The following is a 20,867-nucleotide window of genomic DNA, read 5'->3' as shown; positions in this document are numbered from 1 at the left end:
TTTTTTATTTAAACATCTTTGGAGAACCAAACATCTATTCAAAGCACCTTTTCCAGACAACAGCAGTAACAACTCACTTTTTCAGGCAGGACCCACGATGTCCTGGGCTGCGGTTGTTGTCATTGTCATCAAAATCATTTTCGTCATCATGGTAATCGTCGTCCTTCTCAGAGCTTCCACGGCGGTTCTGGATGTGCAGGGGGACGTAACCAGGCGTGGGTCCAAACAATTTCAACTCACCCTGACCCAAGAGACTCTTTTCTCCACAGTAGCAGAAGGCACAGAGCTTTTCTCTGAGGGACACGAGGAGACATAAGAGAAACAACATTTCAGACTTTCAACTATTCGATTACAAACACAACCCCAGTAAACATAAATACACAAATGCAGATGTGAATGCCTGGCCAGCATTGCAAGTGCATGCTTACTATATAGTGCAATGCTAAGAATGCAATGTGCAACTTGCGATGATATGAATTCCATTTAGACATTTTATAATGGCAAAGAAAACTGAATTTGACCTTTCAAAGCCAGAAGCTATTACATTCAAGTACTTGCGTAGAGTGTTTTGCCCCAAGTCATTAAGCAGTTCCACATCCAATTCTCACTGTTTTATTTGTCCAACAATCTGACTAGCCAGGGGTTTGCAGTCCATGCCCCAGTGCCCCAGACTGGGAGACCATACCCAAATAGTATAACGAGGGAGTATATAACATCCTTGGATGACTCTGACAGAGAAATCACACCCCAAATTAGTCAAATGACAAGAGCTCCTAATCAACCTACAACTGCCATCTTTGTTAAAACACTGGCTGAAAGCTAGAGCAGCATGATGCAGCGTAATTAAATATACATTGTGATTTAGCCTAATTTGAAAGTCAATGTGATAGTGAAGGCAGCCATTAAATTTGTAAATATTCTATATTAAATATATTTCATAGAGGCTTGGTTCATTTACCAGGAATGAAGCCAGATTTTGGCCAAGTAGATCCAGAATTTTCAGTTTTGTTCAAGACTTTTCACTTTCGTTGTTTTATTGACAAAACAACAAATAAATAAATTACCCAACTGCCTAATTTTCTGGTAAATGAATTGGCATCTTGATGCAAAAGTTCCCACTGTGGAGCCATGCATGTTTTTGTACAGGTGTCGCCCTGAGAAACAACTAGTAACTAATCTGCACTGAAATGTAACTACTTTGTTGTACTTAAACACATGGTCACCAGTCTAAACATTCATGATTTTTTGGGTTGTTTTTTAATATTGGGGTTTTCAGCTAGAGTATTTATATTTGATTGTATTTGCTTGTATTTGCTCATAAACATTGTGATTGTGGGAAATCATCATGAAATGTTATAACTGTCAGCGCATTCTCATTAGAGTTCATTTATATTCTCAAACACTCTTTATCTGTTCGTTGTGCAGCCCATGAGAGCTGCTGTCAGTGGGAGATGTGATGCACATGTAGTACTGGCTGAGGGGGGGGGGGGGGGGGGTCTCTCTCCTCTTGCACATTTTGCAAATGGTACTGCACATTAGCGAGTGCACAATCTGTGCTAATTGGGAATCCAAAAGAGAGCGCTCTCTCGCCCCCTCCTTTTACTAATGACAGCAGCAGGGCTTCAGCGGTCCCCTCCCCCGACTCCATCGCTTTCACTCAGAGTGTGCAGAAAAAGCACACTAGCTGAAGCCATGCTTGTGTGCCAGTGTCTGCTACTATGCAAAATCCTGTAATTGGGATTTTTAACAATGTTATATGTACGTTTTTAACTGAATTGTTACAATAGTTAAATATTATAATTAATGTGTCCAAAGAACATTAATTTATTATGCTCACCAAGACCAAAGATACAGTAAAACAGTAGGCTAATTTTTTGTATCATATAAAATGTAACTTATTTGTGTGATGGCAAAGCTGCCATTCAATTGCCAAGCAATGTTCAGCAGCCTTTACAACAGTCTTCAGTGTCATATGATCTTTCAGAAATCATTATGTATGCTGATTTGGTGCTCAAATTGTGGTTCAAAGAAAAAAGTTTTGAATGGCAGCATATGCATATCTCCCAACGGTGCAGGAAAAAAAACGTTTGCATACACAAATCAGTTTTTCCATGACCCCTCGTGATACCTGCAGTGTTTACAGAGCTTTGGTTATTTAAAATAAATGAATAAATAAATACATACATAATTATTATTAAATTGATGTGGCTTGGAATTGGTGAAATGAGCTTGGACAAAAATATGATTAGAATATAAACGTGCCTCATAATTATTTACGCGGTGTGTGTGTATATATATATATATATATATATATATATACAGTAAATACACACACAAAAGTTGTTACAGTTATTATTTTGGAATAAATGTGAACTGTAATCTGTATGTACCTTGAAAAGAAATATACTTTGCTTTAATTATTAAAACATGAATTTAATTATGAATATTTTTAAGTTAAGTATTGTTATTCCTTTGTTTTCTGATTGCATGAAAAATGTTTATTTAAACAGAAAAATGTGTCAACTTTAAGTGAGAGTGGAACATGAAAACAGTGAGGACTTTTTTTCATGACACCAATGCACGCCACTGACACAAACATACAGGCAACTAGAGGCTTTCTTTGACCTGACGTGCACTTCCTCTGTCTTCTAAAACCCCACTGACCCTCCCTTGTACACTTTCTGCTGTCCAAACATTGTTCATCAGCACACTGTATTTGTGTAAACTCTCTCACCCTCGTCAGGGTGACATGAAAAAATGCTGTACATTTAAGGGTTGTATGTGTACATGTACAACCCTTAAATGTACACATATGGGGAGCTTTAAGTCAGCTGAGAGAGAGCGAGAGAGAGAGAGAGAGTGTGTGTGTGTTTGTGTGTGTGTGTGTGTTTCACACCAACCTAGTTTTGGCTTTTCTGGTGGAGGTGGCAGAAGAGCCAGCAGAGTCTTCAGACACGGAGCGCTGGAAGAGTGGGGACAGAGGCCTCTCATCTCTGGGGCTGAGATCCAGCGGCTCAGGAAAATCATCATCCGTTTCTGGCTCCACCACATCTATGAATTCAAACAAGACATTCACAATTTAATATTTACACTAGGGGTGTGCAATATAAGAATGACATTAGATTAGATTGTGAATGGGTACAATGTCCATGATCTGCCATCATGAAGAGATCACTAGTATTGTGTTACAATGCATCCTATCTTATTTTTGTTTTTGATTAATATTTCTATTGCAGTTACGTGGCTGCAGTACTTTGGCACCATAAAAAAATATAGTTTGCATGCATTAAAAGGTTTAATTTTTACTCTCACAATGTTCTGTTATACAGTTTTCTTAGTATAAAGCCCAAAGTGTACAGACAGACGGCTGTCGGCACAGATCATTGAACCATGGGTGCAGCAGGCGCAGTGATATTACGCAATATTATTTGAGCGAGATGCTAATGATCTTATCAGATTCAATGATCTATGACAAGCTAAGCTAAAAGTGCTATCCCTATACCTGGAGAAAAAAAATGGTTAAACTCAACTGTTTAACTCTAGGGGAGTTGGAAAATGAGCCTATTTTCAAAAAAAGTGGAGTGTTCCTTTAAGTGTCTATAGAATGTCTCTTTGAAGTTTCTGCCTAATAAATACCCCACAGATTATTTATTACGCCATGTTGTAAATGCCCCTTTTTGCCTGGAAGCAAAAATATACTGCATTCTTTGGGTCTCTTTAAATGCAAATAAGCTGCTACACCCTTTATTCACCACAACACCACAATTTCCTGGAAGGGCTATGCCTTGACAGCTCATGCCTGGGCTACTATGACAACAACAATCAAAACATCTGTTTGTTTGTGATTACCATCTCTAGTTGTGTCCGAAACCGCTCCCTATACCCTGTGCTGTCATTCCCTAAATTCGTTCAATACCCACAATACACTCTCGATGTACAATCGATGTACACTCGATGAAGCACTACTTGCCGAAAGATGCACAATACAAAATCTTTTTGGATTTATTTCAATTTGGGATATTTTGATGTGTACATTTCTGGAAGAAACTCTTATGCTTAGTTCCCACTACAGGATTTTAAGCCCGATTTAAGCCTGATTTGCAAGTTAAAGAGCTCACTGACAGGTTGGGCTGTGATTGGGGGAAAATCAGCAGGTGATCAGCACTATGCAATCTTTCTGTGCGAACTACTCGACTCATCAAAAAAGGCTTGCTGATGAAAATATCAAGTTTAACAAGTTTTAGACAATAAACAGAGCAAATTATTATTACTATTAGTATTATATATTTTTTAAATTATTATTATTATTATTATTATTTTTACAACAGATCATACTAAAAGCTTGCAATGCTAACTAAAGTGGTTATTAGTCATATTAAATCAAAACAGACACTTTTTTCTCCAGTGCAAAAGTATTTTGAAAAAATAAATAAATAAATAAATAGAAAAATGTAAAATTTGTTCTAAAACCTTTTTTTTTTTTTTGCTAACTTAACCAAGGTCACAGTCAGGATTTTATAATAAAAAAAAAAACAATGCATGAGCTTTTTAATGTTTAAAATATACATCCTTGGCATACTTGGATACGATGTTTGAAATAAACTATTACTGAAGGACAGAGCAAATCTTAGACACAAATCATATTGAATCATATTCAAAACTCAACACAGAAAAAATGATTATCAATTAGTGTTCCTACATTACCAGAAACACAAGCTGGGTTTCTGGGAACATTTTTATATGCTCAGTGGATTGGTGGAAACAGTAGTGTGAGTGAAGAATGGTGTCTTGCAGCACTGTGATGTTGATATCTGTAAAGATGTCATCTGTTGGTGCTACAGTAATGCAGTACAAGAAGAGCAGGCAGACAGCATGTACAATGACCCGCGAGGAACACAAGGAATTGTCTATTAAACAGCAGGACTCAACTGTTTGTGCTTTTATAATTCTATAATTGCTATTATAACTGTATAAAAAAAGTTACCTATACAGTCTTTCGATTTTTTTTTTAATAAATGTAAATAAGTTTTTTTTTTTTTGGTAAACGATTTCCTGAATTCTGGTAAAGAGCCAATCAATACAAAACTCTAACTAATTACATTAATCTTATTCCTCACATATATCAACCAAGAATACTGAAACATCTGCATTACCATTTACATGTTTGGGGTCAGTAACTTTTTTATGTATGCTTGCCAAAGCTGCAGCAATATTGTGAAAAATAACAATAATAAAATAAAAATTCAATAATATATTGTTCAAATACAATTAGGGATGGGACGGTATGAAAATTTAATATCACGATTATAGTGACTAAAATTATCACGATTATCAATAATCACGGTGTTGTTGAAACGAGATGAAAGTGTTCAAAAATAGTTGATGCTAACACTGAAAACATTTCAGCAAGTTTTATATTTAATAATCAACAAACAACTAATAAAACAAGCAACTCTATGCACTTAATTTAAAGAAAGATTAAATTCTGTGGCATTTCCTTCCTTACAATGAAAAGTGTAGAAGCATAGAAAAGTCACTGACTTTCGCCATTCCTTCTCGAAAAAAAAAACAAAAAAAACATTGTGCGCTGCGCTTGCGTCAGACTGTTGCTGGCTGGACATGATTTAATAGTGAGTTATTAAAACCGCGATAATCAAACACGGTTTTAATGATAATTCATTTTTAAACGATATTACTAACCTTCAGCACATTTTATCACGGTTATCAATAAAACCGGTTATCGTCCCATCCCTAAATACAATACATTCAGTGTCACATGGCCATTCAGAAATCATTCTAATTTGCTGATTTTGGGCTTAAGAAACAATCTTATTGTACACACAAAAAAACATGTACTGTAAATATGCATGTGTATATGATGATTTATCCATAATAACATATTTTTAAGAAATATATGGTGGAGTAGAAAGTATGATATTATTCTTCAGAATGTAGCGAATTAAAAGTTTCAACATAAAATACTTTGAAAAACTACAGATACCTAAAAAAATATATATAGCCTCAAAATTATATCACGATATTTCAAGAATATTTGATATCGCTATAGTGTTTTTTTTTTTTTTTTTGTAAATAACCATATTTAAAATGCATGAATAACTTTAATGTAGCTTGTGCTCACTGTTGTACATAGAAGCAGCTTTCAGCGGATGACGGATGAGTTCGGCTTTGCGCATTCAAGAAGAATGTCTGAGGATTTCGCCCGGAGCTGTGTGGGACTTAACGTTTTATTTAACTTCTTTTCGACTGATGCACTGCAACACCCGCTGAGTGGAATTAAACAGCTTGAAAGATCAAAGACAATTTAAAAAAATAACTCAAAATGGATTCGTCTGAAAGAAGAAAGTCATATACACCTAGGATGACTTGAGGGTGAGTCATTTATAGGCTAATTTTCATTTTTGGATGATCGAACCCTTTAAGTACAGTGTGGAAGTCACTGTCCACCACTGTCAAAATCAAATAAACTGTACTGACCCTAAATTTCTGAATGGCAAAGTACACCTGCAACAACATCACCTACAATACTGCATATCAAAATTCTCTTTTCTCTCCCCTGTGGAAAGTGACATCTTGTTGTCTTTGAGAACCACGAAAAAAAAAAAAATAAATAAATAATTTAACCCCACAAATACGCTGCGTCACAAAAAGACACTACAATTGGAGCCGTGGCCTTTAGATCAACCTTTAAAGGGATGAAAATGGCTCATCACATGGCAGACTTGCCCACACAGCACTTGTTAAAACAATGTTTTTAAAAGACCGAACACTGTTTTTCCATGGCTCAAAAGAGCATTCATGTCAGTAAACATAAGAAACTGTGACCACAGAGGGTGGAGGGGGGGGGTTTGGTTTGTGCCAAAGCTTGATGTACATTACTAAAGAAGATGAAAACATATCAATGCGACATGAAGAATGACTACAGCTGAATAAGAAGTCATTTTCTCACCATGCATAACCTAAAACACAAACTGTCATACATTATACAGTCTAATACTGTTGATAAGAAATGTTTAAGCAGCAAATTAGCATATCAGAATGATTTCTGAAATGTGACGCTGAACACTGGAGTATATATATATATAGGGGTGGCATGGTTCGCTGAAAAAAATCCGAACCGTTCGGTTCACCCCACACGGTTCGGCACGCGCTGGGACCGCGGTTCAAATGAAATCTGACAAAGCATCTGTATGGTTTGCTGGTTTGCTATAAATAGCACGTAAAACAAACTGAGTTCAACTAATATACTTTTCTGTTGATGGATGCGCGTTCTGGATTCTCAGACATTACAACAATAGCGATGAGGAAAAAAAAAACCGTCATCACCCGGATGCTGATAGCGCGCGCGCACAGATGAGACCTGAACAGCACACGTTAATATGTGTTTAAACTAAACTCATTTAAGCGTTGTCAGTTTAAACATTTAAGAGCCAAAGGATGCAAGCTCGCGCGCACAGTGAGAAGATTTGTGCATGCGCTCATCCGAAGCGCGCAAACCCGCGCCTCAGAACGTGCGCAAATATAAGCTTTCTCTGAAGTATTGTTTAAATGGACAAATTCACACAAAAAGTATGTAAAAATGACCGTCTTGGTAAGTATCCTACAGCAGACATAGCCGGCTGAACGTAGGCCTACTGGATCAGTGCATTCTCTTTATATTAATCGAACAGCAACAACAAAGAAATCACTCACTGCTCTTGTATATATATATATATATATATATATATTAGGGGTGGCACGGTTCAACTGTACCGAACTGTACCGAAAACCGTGACTCTAAAACCGTGAAACAAACTGAACCGTGAAAAAGTTAAACTGTGCCACCCCTAATATATAAATATACACACACACACACACACACACACACGACTGTTTTCATTGAAGATTTCGTGGAAAAAAATCTTCTACAGTCTAAGTTGGAGAATGGTCACAATTTAGACCACCCTCATGAAGAGCAGGAAACACTAACGTGCTATGTCACAAATTAATGGAGTGCACAAAATAGAGTGTCATGATGATGGATACTGCAAAAATAGTAGACTATGCAGACAACGCAAACATGGAACATTCACAGGCTGCTTAAAAGGTGCCATAGAATTCAAAAATAACTTTTATAAGGTGTTTGAACACAGTTGTGTGGTGGCAGTGTGTGAAAACAACCAGCCTATAATTGTAAAAATCCACACACTCATTGTTTTATAATACTAAATAGTTTCTCTCCACACTAGCAGTTCCAGGTTTCTCACTACTATGACAACATAGACAGTGATAGTCCTGCCCATTTGTGACACTTTCTGCCCTATTAGCATACACACAGTGAGAAACAGTGGTCCGCTATTACTGTTCTCTTGCTGTAGCGGCTGGAGGTACAATGTCAGTGCCAAAGAGCCATTAAAAGTGTCATGTGTTGGGATGCAAAAAGGAACATAGGAGTCTCCATAGACTGCTGAGGACACAGTAATTAACTTAAATTTTCGAAGGAAATGTCCCGGAAAAAAACTGAAAAGTCCTAAACATTTGTGCTAACATTTTACTCATGTGACTGTCTCACAAACGAGGATCGGTTCAGCACTGGATTTGTGCAAAGATTGCTTCTGAAGGAGGGATCGATACCAATGCTTTGTGTGCAAACATCCTGACTACAAATAAAGTAAGCATTACACATCATAATTTGTTTTCCAAAAGAGCTTCTTGGCTTTCTGTAAGAATAATGTTGCTAAAGCTCCCATTGTATCTGCCTGTTTTCACTAATGCTGCCATCATGTGCTACCAGAATGCTCATAAATAGTAATGTCGAAGTAAAAAATTGTGTTTGGAAGTAGGGTTGTGCCGATAGGCGATAGTATCATGTATCGACGATCATCAGAGATATCGACATAAGCAGATTTCTCTGTCGATAATCAAGACGATATTAGGCTCATTTTACTATTAATGTATTAGATTATAATAATAATAACTATTATTTTTATTTTTATTAGGCTGCTTATTATAATTCGGCTATCAAACTGCCCAGTTATTTCACTTCAGCACCGCATTTCACACACACACACACACCCACACCCACACCCACACACACACACACACACACACACACACACACAGCGCGCGCGAGCGCAGGAGGATTAGAGCCTGTAGTCACTGAAATTGTCCGCTTTGACTCGGATAACTCATAAATCCATGAAATGAAAGAGATAGAAAATGAGGAGTTGGTGTCCCACACATTTAATGGCTGCTACACTGCAACGCGCTCTTCTCAAACATGAGAGATTAACTCTTTCTTGGCGTCACAAATAACGTAAAGACAAAATAATTAACAAGGCGGCAGAGCGAATTTATCATCCATAGTGGTTCTCACTTCGGCCGTTACAAAGTCTCCATCCACAAACAGACGTACATGGTCTGCAGATAAAAGGTATTTCATTGCACTTTAACAAGTAATCTGAACGCCCTTTATATGTGTAATATTTTAAATGAGCCCTCACTAACTGAGTTTAATGCCACAGTTATGTTAGAATGCATCTCATTCTTGTTTCTGTGACGGTGCGTCAGACTCGTCATGAGGCGCGCGGTCCGGAGCGCTGTATGACTGATGCATCAGTTCAACTCAACTTACTCCAAATATATGAACTTACCTGTTTTAAATACTTTATATTTAACGTGTTCGTTTATGCCCAATAGTAGTGTTAAACTGCTGGACTCTAAATGAAATCTACTATTGATTTTCACCGTTGACTGATTTTGCAGAACATTTAGACTGATAACTTCCCTGCGCAGATACGGACGCGTGATATGACAGTTGCGTCCGACTATGTATGAACTAGCTGTTTTAAATACAGTATTTTTATATTTAACGTTAGTTTATCAGTATGTTTGAAAGTATATTTTTTCGATTATTGGTGATTCCATAGGCCTCTCTCGCGCACCTGCGCGGTTTAAAACACTCAATAGTTATGATTTGACAAGGACAAAGAGTCTCTCTCTAGCTCCACCCATCCACGATAATGTCGTGTATCGTCGATCTCACAGGCTGACGATCTGAAAAATGACCATATCGCCCAACACTATTTGGAAGCAATGTGTGAGGTCAGTAATACGGTCACCACCAGTTAAACTGTGATTGCCCACAATCATGAGCTCTTGAAGCACCCCCAGGGTTGCCAGTTTTTCACAACAAAACCCACCCAATTGCTACTCAAAATTAGCCCAATTGCGTTTTGAGGGGGATCCCCCTGTTAAAATTGCATTCTGGTGGAGTAAAATACACGTTTTTGGTGGAATTACCCTGGTAAAATTTTTCATTTAAGGGGCTAAATATCACGTTATTGGGGTTGTTTAAACCCGCAGGAAAACCACAGACTTGGCAACACTGATTGCTCCGCACTCATCTGAAAAGATTCAAATGAAAATTCTCCAAATGGCACAATCAAATCTGAAGCCCATAAACCTATTAAACCGATTGACCTCTCTTAACAATGAGTGCGTTTACTTCAAAACTTCGACATTTACTTAAAACGTATTCGACCACATGGGCATCTACACAATGAAAGCTATCTAGTTGAATGTATGGAAGTGGTCAAAAGTGGACAAAATCAAAACATTTCAGACCCTGCTTACATCTGTATTTAGAGTTGTCCACTTGTGATCGGAATGACAAACATGCATCTTAAAAACAGGGCTTGTTTTTTTTCTCATTTTATCTCATCCAGGGCTCAAGACTAAAGATGATACAAGGAGAATGTGAAAGGTTCAAGCCATTTAACAGGATTTGAAAAAAAAAATATGCATTTTTAGTCACTTGCAAAATTAATTTGTTTTTGCATGATGTATGTAATTTGAACAATGGAATGCACAATACAAAAATTCAGACTTCAAATTCACAACTATATATGCAAATTCCTTTCACTTTAGTATTGTAGATACAGAACTGCCACAGCAAACTTAAAAAAAATAAAAATAAAAAAACTCACCCATCTCCAGTGCGATGTCAACGTCTGGAGTTGGTGTGACATCAGTGACATCCATGCTGTCCTCATCATCGGCCTGTGCACAACCTCGACTATGAGACCTGCAACGCAAACAAGACAATATTGCTAATATTCCACAACAGCTCTCTAGTGATTTCTATAGTCCGAACTGTTTTCAGATCAGTGTGCAGAGTAGAAACCAAAAGCACAGCAAACATGTGACTTTTAAGCAGCTCATCTAACTAGTAAACTGTTATTTTGATAGGATCAAGGTTAAAAAAAAAAAAAAAAGTTTTGTGAATGTGCAGCATTTGGCAGTGTGGGTTTAAATTGCATCTTTTTAAAAACAAGCACTTCTACTCAAAAAATTCTGAAACTGTGTTATCATTCTGTACAGAATTTTTTACTCGCAGTATTAGTGCTGATATATGAGTTAGTGATCTTCATGACAGTGCAGGTCAGTGTGTGAGTCTCCACCCTTCCCCCACCAGCACTAACCAACATGTCAACATGCATCTAGCAGCCAATGGAGGCTCAGTGTGGCCTGCAGCAAGCGCTCGGCTGCTCATCACTATGGTTACAAAATCTAGTTCCCTACAACAGACACGATCACGGTGAACCAAAAAAAAAAAAAAACACACATCCCTCTACGCATAACACACTCTCTATGGAGAGCCATTGTAGACAGGTTTTGAGCAGATCCATTATTTATTTTGTTTTAAAGTGAAGCTTTAAGTGTATAAAAAGTCTGTTCAATGTGTTCTTTTTACAGTAGATGTAAAAATTCACTTTACGTTTAGCAGCATAAGTATAACATGTCTTGTATAATATAATAAACATTTAATCTCAACTAAATTTGTGTTAAAAAGAAAAAATATATATATATTTTCAAGTTTTACACACCAGATCCGTGTTGCTGCTGCATCATGACACTCTTGGTGTCACTGTGTTTTTGTTAGAAGTGTATGAGAATAAACACATAACACTTCTTCTAAAAAGCTAATTCTAAAAGCACACGTATAATATATATATATATATATATATATATATATATATATATATATATATATAAAAGAAAGAATGAAAGCTAAGATGGCAAATAGCAAAAGACAAGAATAGCAAAAACAAAAATCAACAATAACAGAAAAACAATTAAAACAATTTACATCTTCCAAAAGTCAACAATTAAAAGCCCTAGCAAAAAAGTATGTTTTATGTTTTAGACAGATTACACAGCTAAACCAGTCCACAGCACGAACAGTTTAAAACTACTAAAATTTCCAGACATATTGCATCTTTTGTCATTACATTACTTTGGTCAAAAACAAAGAACTCCAAACAGGTTAAACCGTTTCATCCATTTTTTATTGTTCATAGCCACAAGATGCCAAAATTCTGCCATGGCTATCACTATGTCAATCATTGCAATTTCATCATTTCATCAAACTATTTTTCAGATTAATTAGAATTTATTGTTTTGCCAAGAACTTTTTTTTTTTTTAGAAATTGAGGAATCAATTTTGAATAGAAATATTACCAAACGTTAGAATTAGACACTTTGACAATATGCAATGATAATAGTAAAGACAAAAGAATGATCCAACCACATGTCTGTGCACGTTATTAACCATTCGTATGTGACGCGCTCATACCACTAGGTGACATTCACACAGAAAGTGCTTTTGTGTTGAATGATGCGACATGGGCAGTGGAATAGGAAAAAAAAAAGATGGGAGTGAACTTTTAGCGCCATGTTTTTAGACTGCAATTCCATGCATGCAGTCAAACATGTTTACATACATAAAAACAATGGAAAAGCAACGCAATCGAATAAAATTAATCTGTAAAGAACTACTACTGTATGTCTGATATTTCATGTTTGAATCATGGTGACAGACTGAAAGCAGCTGTTATTTTTACAGAACATTTATAGTTAATAATAGTCTACTTGTGTTATACCTTCAGTCATTTTGATTTTCAATTACCTTGACTTTTGAGATGTTTAAAGCATTTTCCTATATGTGTATGAGAAGTTTGACCAAGATGTAGTTGTAATTCATGCATATTTTCTACTTAGATATTCAACAAGTGATTTGTTTAACATTTACAATATGTTGACAACTCCATGTGTGATGCTAGAGGGTTAATAAAGAAAAAGTTACATTACAAAAGTTACATTTTCAAGTTTTACTAGTTAAAAATCGTAAAAATCAGGAAATGGTCAAATGTTCTAAAAAAATTTATTAAAAAATCACGCAGCCCTACATCAGAAACTCATCAAGCCTCATTATGAAGCCTTTATTAAATGGATATCTTTTGAATTTAAAGTGAAATGCAAAACAAGCTTACTATAAATACATCAAAATACAGTCCAATTTGAAAACACTGGATGAAACCCAAATAATTGTGCGGCTTGAAAACTACTGTTCTCCCCAAGCACAATGCAGAATGGCTAGAATAATAGGCATCACATTTCCAGGCTAAGGTTTCTGGATGTAGATGGATACTGCTGCTGCCTGCTAGCCTGGCGCCCAGCGCTCTGATCAATGACCTACATCATTGAAAATGCAGGCCATTGTGTTGTGCTCGAGACAGGTTTAATCCAGGTCAACAACCCCCTCCTCTATAATGTGTCTCTCAAAAGATTCACATTACATGCGATATCTTGCCCAGCGACACAACAACTGAAGACTTGCCAACTTCCCTAATGCCATTTAGCCTTTAACACTGGAGTGAAATGCTGGATAACCAGTGAATGTCAGCTTTCAAGAGTTGAATGAAAAAGTACACTGCAAAAAAAAAAAACACAACAGCTTAACATTTAGTTTCTACTTAATTTGTAGAAACTACCTGAATCGATTTTCTTTCACTAACGCAATGGATGTTTAGACTGTTTCGCATAGGATTGACCAGGAGAATGAATGTTGAAATTAAGTGATATTTTATTTATTTGTGTTAGTGTTCAGTTATATTTGACATTTAAAAGAGTTTCGGTTATGTTTAAGTTTTTCATTTTCCACTGCTGAAGTGTGGAGCGTATGGCTAGGTTGTGGGTGGCTACATGCATTAATTTGAAAGTATGTTGCTCCACTCAAGCAAAACAAGCAATAAGCTAAAGTCAATATAGTGAACTTGTTTCTTGTTCATTGCAAACATTTGCTATGCAAGTGGGTTTAAATCACACAACAACAATGAAGAGTTCATGTTACAAATGTTTTATATTTAATTGGTTGTGCAATGTACTGACAAAAGTTAAGATAGACTTTACCTTAATTCATGTCACAGCTGTTACATTTCTTTAGGTAGCCCCTGCACAACATTTGGGATGAAAGCTACCCAAACAAATTAAGCACAAATTGTTGTTTATTGAGTAGATTCTGTATATTGTATATTTCCAAAAAAAAAAAAAAATCAAGATGTAAAGTGGGTTTATATGCTGATTAAGTCTTGCTACACATGACTAATTAAGAGTCAGTGCTGATCCCTATGGAAGTGAAATGTTAATGTTGCTTTATCAATTACTGCTAAAAGCAAATACCAGTCACTGCTTGCTGATGTGTGACAGGAAATGCAAACAGTCTACCAGAATATTACCAGAATGTTTTTCCATTTTAATATTCTTTAAAACTATTTTATTCCTGTTGTGACAAAGCTGAATTTCCAGCATCATTACTCCAGGTTTCAGTGTCAAATGATCCTTAATTATTCTAATATGATGATTTATTATCAATGTCGGGAACTGTTTAATATAAACAGTGTAATATGGAAACATTTTACAAGTGTACAGTCAAGAACAATAATTATGTCAATAACTATTACGTTTTAAAAACTATTCTAAATTTATGGCAATAGTAGAGTCCACATCACAATGGTATTGAGAAAGGCATAGAGAAACAATATCAATGGAATCACTTTCAGAATAATTAAACTATTGATAGCCAATCAGAATCCACCTGAATTTAAAGAGCACAATCATTTTATGTCCTCACTAGTTAAAAATATTTCTTAAAAATGTATATTTAAAGGGTTAGTTCACCCAAAAATGAAAATTCTTAATTATTCACCTTCATGTTTTTCCAAACCCATAAGACCTTTGTTGATCTTCGGAAACAAAAATTAAGGAGCCTGTTCTGATGAAAATGCATATAATTAGTACACCAAGTAAAAATGAAATCTTGTGGTATTGTTACGCAAAAATGGACTTTGGTGTGTATATGCTACATACGTGTTTGCCATGCATATATTATACACAGTTTTTGCATGCATAAGATACAAAATTTGTTGGCGTGCATATGATACACAGTTTCCGTGTACATATGATACGCATCTACCCTACAACCCTAATCCATCGCATAGCATATACACACCAAAGTCCATTTTTGTGTTTTTATTTGCCACACTTATGTGCACTTTCATGAAATTGAGTTGAATTAAGATATTTTTGATCAAATCTTTGAGCTCTCTGACCCTCCATAGACAGCAGCGCAACTGCAATGTTCCCATGTCCAGAAATGTAGAAAGGGCATCGGTAAAATAATCCATGTGACCTTAACAACAATTTCTTCAACAATTCTTCTCCCAGAGTTACTTTTTTCCGCCATTTTGGAGAGTACCCTAAAACGTAACCAGCAATTGAACCACTGATGTCACATGGACTATTTCACTGATGTCCTTGCTACGTTTCTGGACCTGGGGACACTGCAGTTGTGTTGCTGTCTATGGAGGGTCAGAGAGCTGTCAGATTTCATAAAAAATATCTTAATTTGTGTTCTGAAGATACATGAAGGTCTTACGTGTTTGGAACGACATGAAGGTGAGTAATTAATTTTTGGGTGAACTATCCATTTAAATATAATGATGTGCACAGGCTTCTCTGAGGGTTAGGGATCAGGGTAAGACATAGAAAATATTATAAACCTGACAAAACATTGGAAGTCTATGAGTGATCTCACTAATATGGTGAAACAAACCTGTTTATGTGAACTACCTGTAGCTTTACCTGCTTTGTGAGGACTAAATGTCTGCATTATGTAGTGTGTATCCATGTTTCTATCCCCTTAAATCAAATGGTTAAATAAACATACAGTGGTTAATAAAAAGTGGAGGGTTTAGGGTATAGAGAATACTGTAGCTCAGTATAAAAATAATTACACCCATAGAAAGTCCTCATAATGATAGATGCACCAACATTTGTGTAAGCTTCCCAACACTGTAGACCAGTGGTTCTCAAACCTGTCCTGGAGTACCCCCAGCACTGCACATTTTGTATGTCTCCCTCATCTATCCCACCTGATTGAACTCTTCAGCTCATTAGTGGAGACTGCAATACCTAAAGTGGGTGTGTCTGATACAGGGATACATACAAAATGTGCAGTGCTGGGGGTACTCCAGGACAGGTTTGAGAACCACTGCTGTAGACTATTTTAGATAACTACTCTTACAGTAACTTTGCACCCATAATGTCTCTCTCCTTCCTGGGAGTTGGTGGGTTGATATAAACGTTTTCTCTGAAATTGGTCACCCTAGCCTTTGGTTAAGCTTTTTTATTATTATTATTAAATAATATTTAATTAAATAACTCATTATATACATTTAGAAATAGTCTGTGTGATTACATTGTCTTTGCCGAAAAATAAGTTCTCTCTACCGCAACATGCCTTAAATTGTCACGGTAAGTGAAAATGGTTTTGCGGAGGATGAGGTGTCTTAGCATGTTTTGCTAACAACAGAGAAGTCATGATGATTTAGCCAATTTTCCACTCAATATATATATTTGCACAGAATTTTTTTTTCTCCAGTTTCAGTAGTTTTCTGACAAGAGAATTTTTAACTGGAACAATATCAAGAGATCTGCCTACCTGGTAGCTATCATGTGTTGCTTAAATTAAAATCAAGCTTTATTTAAAAAAAACATTTGTGTGTGGAAATGGCCCTCAAATAATGTTGTGGAAGATTAGAAAATCAGTCATGGACACTTAATTTTTCCACTATTGTATTATTATTATACATGAATATTCAGCATGTCATTTTTCTGTCATGTGAAAACATCTAGCAAAATATCCATTTATATTTTTCAGAATATTTGAATTCTTATTTGTTTAAATTACAAAATAAATTCAGACACAGCTGGACACATTACGGTAATGATAATTTCAGCAGAAAATGCACTTAAATGCAAAAATAATGAATTCCTATTTTGAAATTATTCTTTGTGCAAGGTGTAATTTTATATTACTAAATTGCATGTTTAATATTTAATATAATTAGTGCCATGGCATTTCAATAGTTTCGTGAGAATGACTACTTATTGGTCCAAAATAAAATAAAAAATCCCATTAAAATATCATTAAACTAATTCCAACCTACAGAAATTCGATTGGTTGAGGGGTGGGGAGAGGTGAGGTCATGGTAAGAATGCTTGGTTGAGTTTCTTTTGACAAGACGACGATGAAAAATAAATAATGTTTTAGTAGTGCTGGGCGGTAAACCGCTTCATACCGAAAACCGGTGTATATTTTCGTTACGATGTTAATTTTGAATATACCGCCATACCGGTGTATTTAATTACTCAGCGTTTGGAACGAACATTATGCCGCGCTGCAGCCGCGCGACACTGTTTCAGACGGACCCTTTAAAATGTTGCACTTCTAAGCAGCGACTGCGAGGCATGCTGAGGGTAAACACAGCAGTGCTCTGGTGTTACGTTATAATGCCTGTTTCACACATAGTCCAGCTGCACGAGATTGCGGTCCGTCAGTGTGTTTTAAGGAGCGGTGTGTCTGCAGCAGTGCAGCGATTGTTACGTACTGAGTCTATTTTTGCTGTGCTGCAGTCGCTGAATTAAAGTGAAAGCGCATTGTTCGTGGGAAAAATGAACATGGCATGGAAACGCAGTCACATGGGTTTTTTGGCTAGGTTTTGAATGGTATAGTATTGTATAGTGTTATTGAAACTTCATAATGTTTCACTTGATTATATATTTAGTCAGGAATTATAGTTTGGAAAAAGTCTTTGGAAAAAGTCTAACTAGTAAAATGTTTACACTATATGTGAAAACTAGTACAAGTATATAAATAAATAAAAAGAGACTTACTCATGTTTATGATCTCTGCTGAATAAAGTGCTTCATTCTTTTTTTTCTGAGGACATCCATTTCTCAAATCCTCAACCACATGACATCTTTTTGGGGTGAATTATGTCTTATTCCTCTCATCGCGAAGCAATCAGTAAAATAAAAACTTGAAGAACAGTCTCGCTGCTTTTTCTTCTGTTATGGGCGAATTCAAGCCGCGCGCTTCAGTTTGAATCTGAATAGCGCGTTCAGCGCGGAGGCGTGGTCACATTAGATATAATGAAGGGAGACATGAAAAACAGACATCGCGTTGTTTTCATATGGATTACTTTTTTGGCGGCACTTGTTTAGTTTAAAAGTAGACATGTCAAGCTTTCTATAGATATCTCTCCCATGTCTCTTCGTTGAGTATTCACGGAGTTACAGTTCATTTTAATGACGTCTTTGTAAATGAAGATCAGCGCAGACAAAGGCTGCAGACAGCACACCTTTGTTTGTTATCTTTATTTTATAAGTGCACAAAGTTTTGTTGTTATTATGTCTGTATCCCCAAAAAAGTAGACCCTTTACAGATTCGATTGATGTATTGCTCTTATCTGTACGATTAAAACTGAAAGTGTAATTTAAGTTCTTTTCGGGGTTATCAGGAGAAAATGACTCAAAACGCGTATCCGCGTTAATCGACTCCAGAGGGTTAAAACAAGAAAAAGAGTAACAAGAATATCAACCAGCAGAAAATGCATTGTGCACCTGATTATGCATAAAAAAAACTAAAAAAAAAACCTCATAAAATGAAAAATTTTGAAAAAAACCGTGATATACATTTTTGGTCAAACCGCCCAGCACTATGTTGTAGCGTCAAGTTTTAGCCATGTTGAAGAAACGCTGCTTTTTTCACCCCAGTGCATTTTGAATTTCCTTGCAGCAGATGTTTTCTACCTCACTGGACATTTTAACGCAGTTAATATACATGCTCCTTACTAATTATGTAAATATGTGTGTTACAGTTATGAATTTTTTTTTATAAATTGCTGACAGTACAATACTGGACAAAGATGTAATCTGCAGAATATACACTTCAATTATGATACTATAGTATAAATAAATTCAACTGTATAACAGTTTCACTGCAATTCATGTTATAATGTTAGAATTAAGGAAAAATAAACATAATACAGTACATATAACCATTGCACTTATCTGTACATAGTAAATGCAGTTATTTTTAAGTGAGTGGGGGGGGGGGGGGGGTGCCGAAAATGTGAACCCATATAAGGCACGGAAAACAAAAAAACGTTTGCTAATGGTTGCCTGTTACATTACAGTGCATACAATTTAACTTACCACATAAACAGAGTGAGTAGGAGAGTACATGCGATCTCAAATCTCAAAACTGAAAATGAAACTAAAAAGTGCCTGTTGTCAGATCAACATTGTGATGTCTATCAGCCATCGGTGACACACGATGGCATCGTCTATCGGCCGAACACTAGTAACCACTCTAATATGTCTTGCAAAATCTGTGCATGCAAAGGTTCTGCACGATCATCTTGTTCAATATTCTCGGGGTCTGAAACCGTCATCCTTAACTATACCAGAGCAGACAGAACTTGCTGCTTTGGCAAGGGGCGTGGCAGTACCGAAACACCATCTTAGCTGTTCTCCAATCACAACGCACTGGGACAGCTCACCAATCACATGACATTTTGTGTTTACCTACATACATAAACTAAAAAATACAAACTATACGAATGCTTTATATAAATACTGTACCTATACACAACAAACCTACTGACAGATTTTGAGTATAAATATAATTTAAAAAATACAGAATATATGAATGCTTCACATAATACTGTACATGTGCAAAGAGAAACATCGTAAGTCAAGCAGCTGGCTGGGGAACAATGCAAGATGTGCAAGGTATTGTAATGATGTAAATTATCTGAAAAATAATGCGTTTTCGAACCACCAAGCATGAGAGCATGTTGTAGTACACACCTTAAAACAAAATCAAGACTTTGTAAAAATAGTGTAATTAGGGCTGTGACGGCGGCAGATTTTTACTACCGCGGTAGCCGAGAAAATATGCAGACTGCAAAACGCTCAAATAAATATCAAAATAATACAATTAAACACTAAAGTAGCCTAAATAAAGTTAATACACTCTCTGACTACAGGACATGAGTGACACGACAAAATATTCTAGAACTCATAATCAATCAGTGATGCTACACTGGATGAGGCACAACATGACAAATCCCCGACAGTAAACTGCCTCGTCCTCTTTAATGAGGTACTGACACAAAGTTCAAATGTCTTGCATAGATACTACACAAACCTGTTGTGACGGTTCACTGAAAAAAACCTAGACCATTTAGGGAAGCTCCGCACAGTCAGCGGATGCTCACGAAGCAAGGCCAGACAAAAGTAAAAATCCCACTTTAAGCGGGCACATTAACTCCTCGTCTGCACGCGATCGCTTTGAAATTTGCAATCATGGGAACTTGAAGACGTTTGTGACATGAATGGAGATGGCTCCAGATCGGGGATATATTATTTGGTTTCCAAACAAGGTCCATTGCCCAACACAAAATCAATTTGTTGAATGCATTAACTATTTTCCTGTCCTCAAACATGCCAATCTAAAGAAAATGCTGTCTATGGTGTTTGAGGTCATTTGTAAATTACCATAGATTCATAGTCTAAATAAAACTATTTGCAACTATTACTGTTATTATACTTGTGTACAAAACAAGTGTGCAGAGAGTGCATGACGTCACATGCACTACCGCCATGGGGGACCGTCACAG

The 20,867-nt window shown here is 36.3% G+C and overlaps 1 protein-coding gene across 1 annotated transcript in view; it reads right to left on the bottom strand.

Annotated features, from left to right (window-relative positions):
• kmt2ca (lysine (K)-specific methyltransferase 2Ca) overlaps positions 1 to 20,867 on the bottom strand; it is a 158,754-nt gene that overhangs the window by 103,930 nt on the left and 33,957 nt on the right. Inside the window, exons 3-5 of the mRNA XM_059524358.1 lie at positions 10,986 to 11,083; positions 2,901 to 3,051; positions 78 to 293 (exon numbers count right to left, since the gene is read on the bottom strand). Of these exons, the coding sequence (XP_059380341.1) occupies positions 78 to 293; positions 2,901 to 3,051; positions 10,986 to 11,083 (465 nt within the window). The remainder of the gene's footprint in view (positions 1 to 77; positions 294 to 2,900; positions 3,052 to 10,985; positions 11,084 to 20,867) is intronic.

The sequence above is a fragment of the Carassius carassius genome, chromosome 35 (genome assembly GCF_963082965.1).
Source record: "Carassius carassius chromosome 35, fCarCar2.1, whole genome shotgun sequence".
In the NCBI taxonomy this organism is placed as follows: Eukaryota; Metazoa; Chordata; class Actinopteri; order Cypriniformes; family Cyprinidae; genus Carassius; species Carassius carassius.
This window is presented reverse-complemented; position numbering and strand designations above follow the sequence as displayed.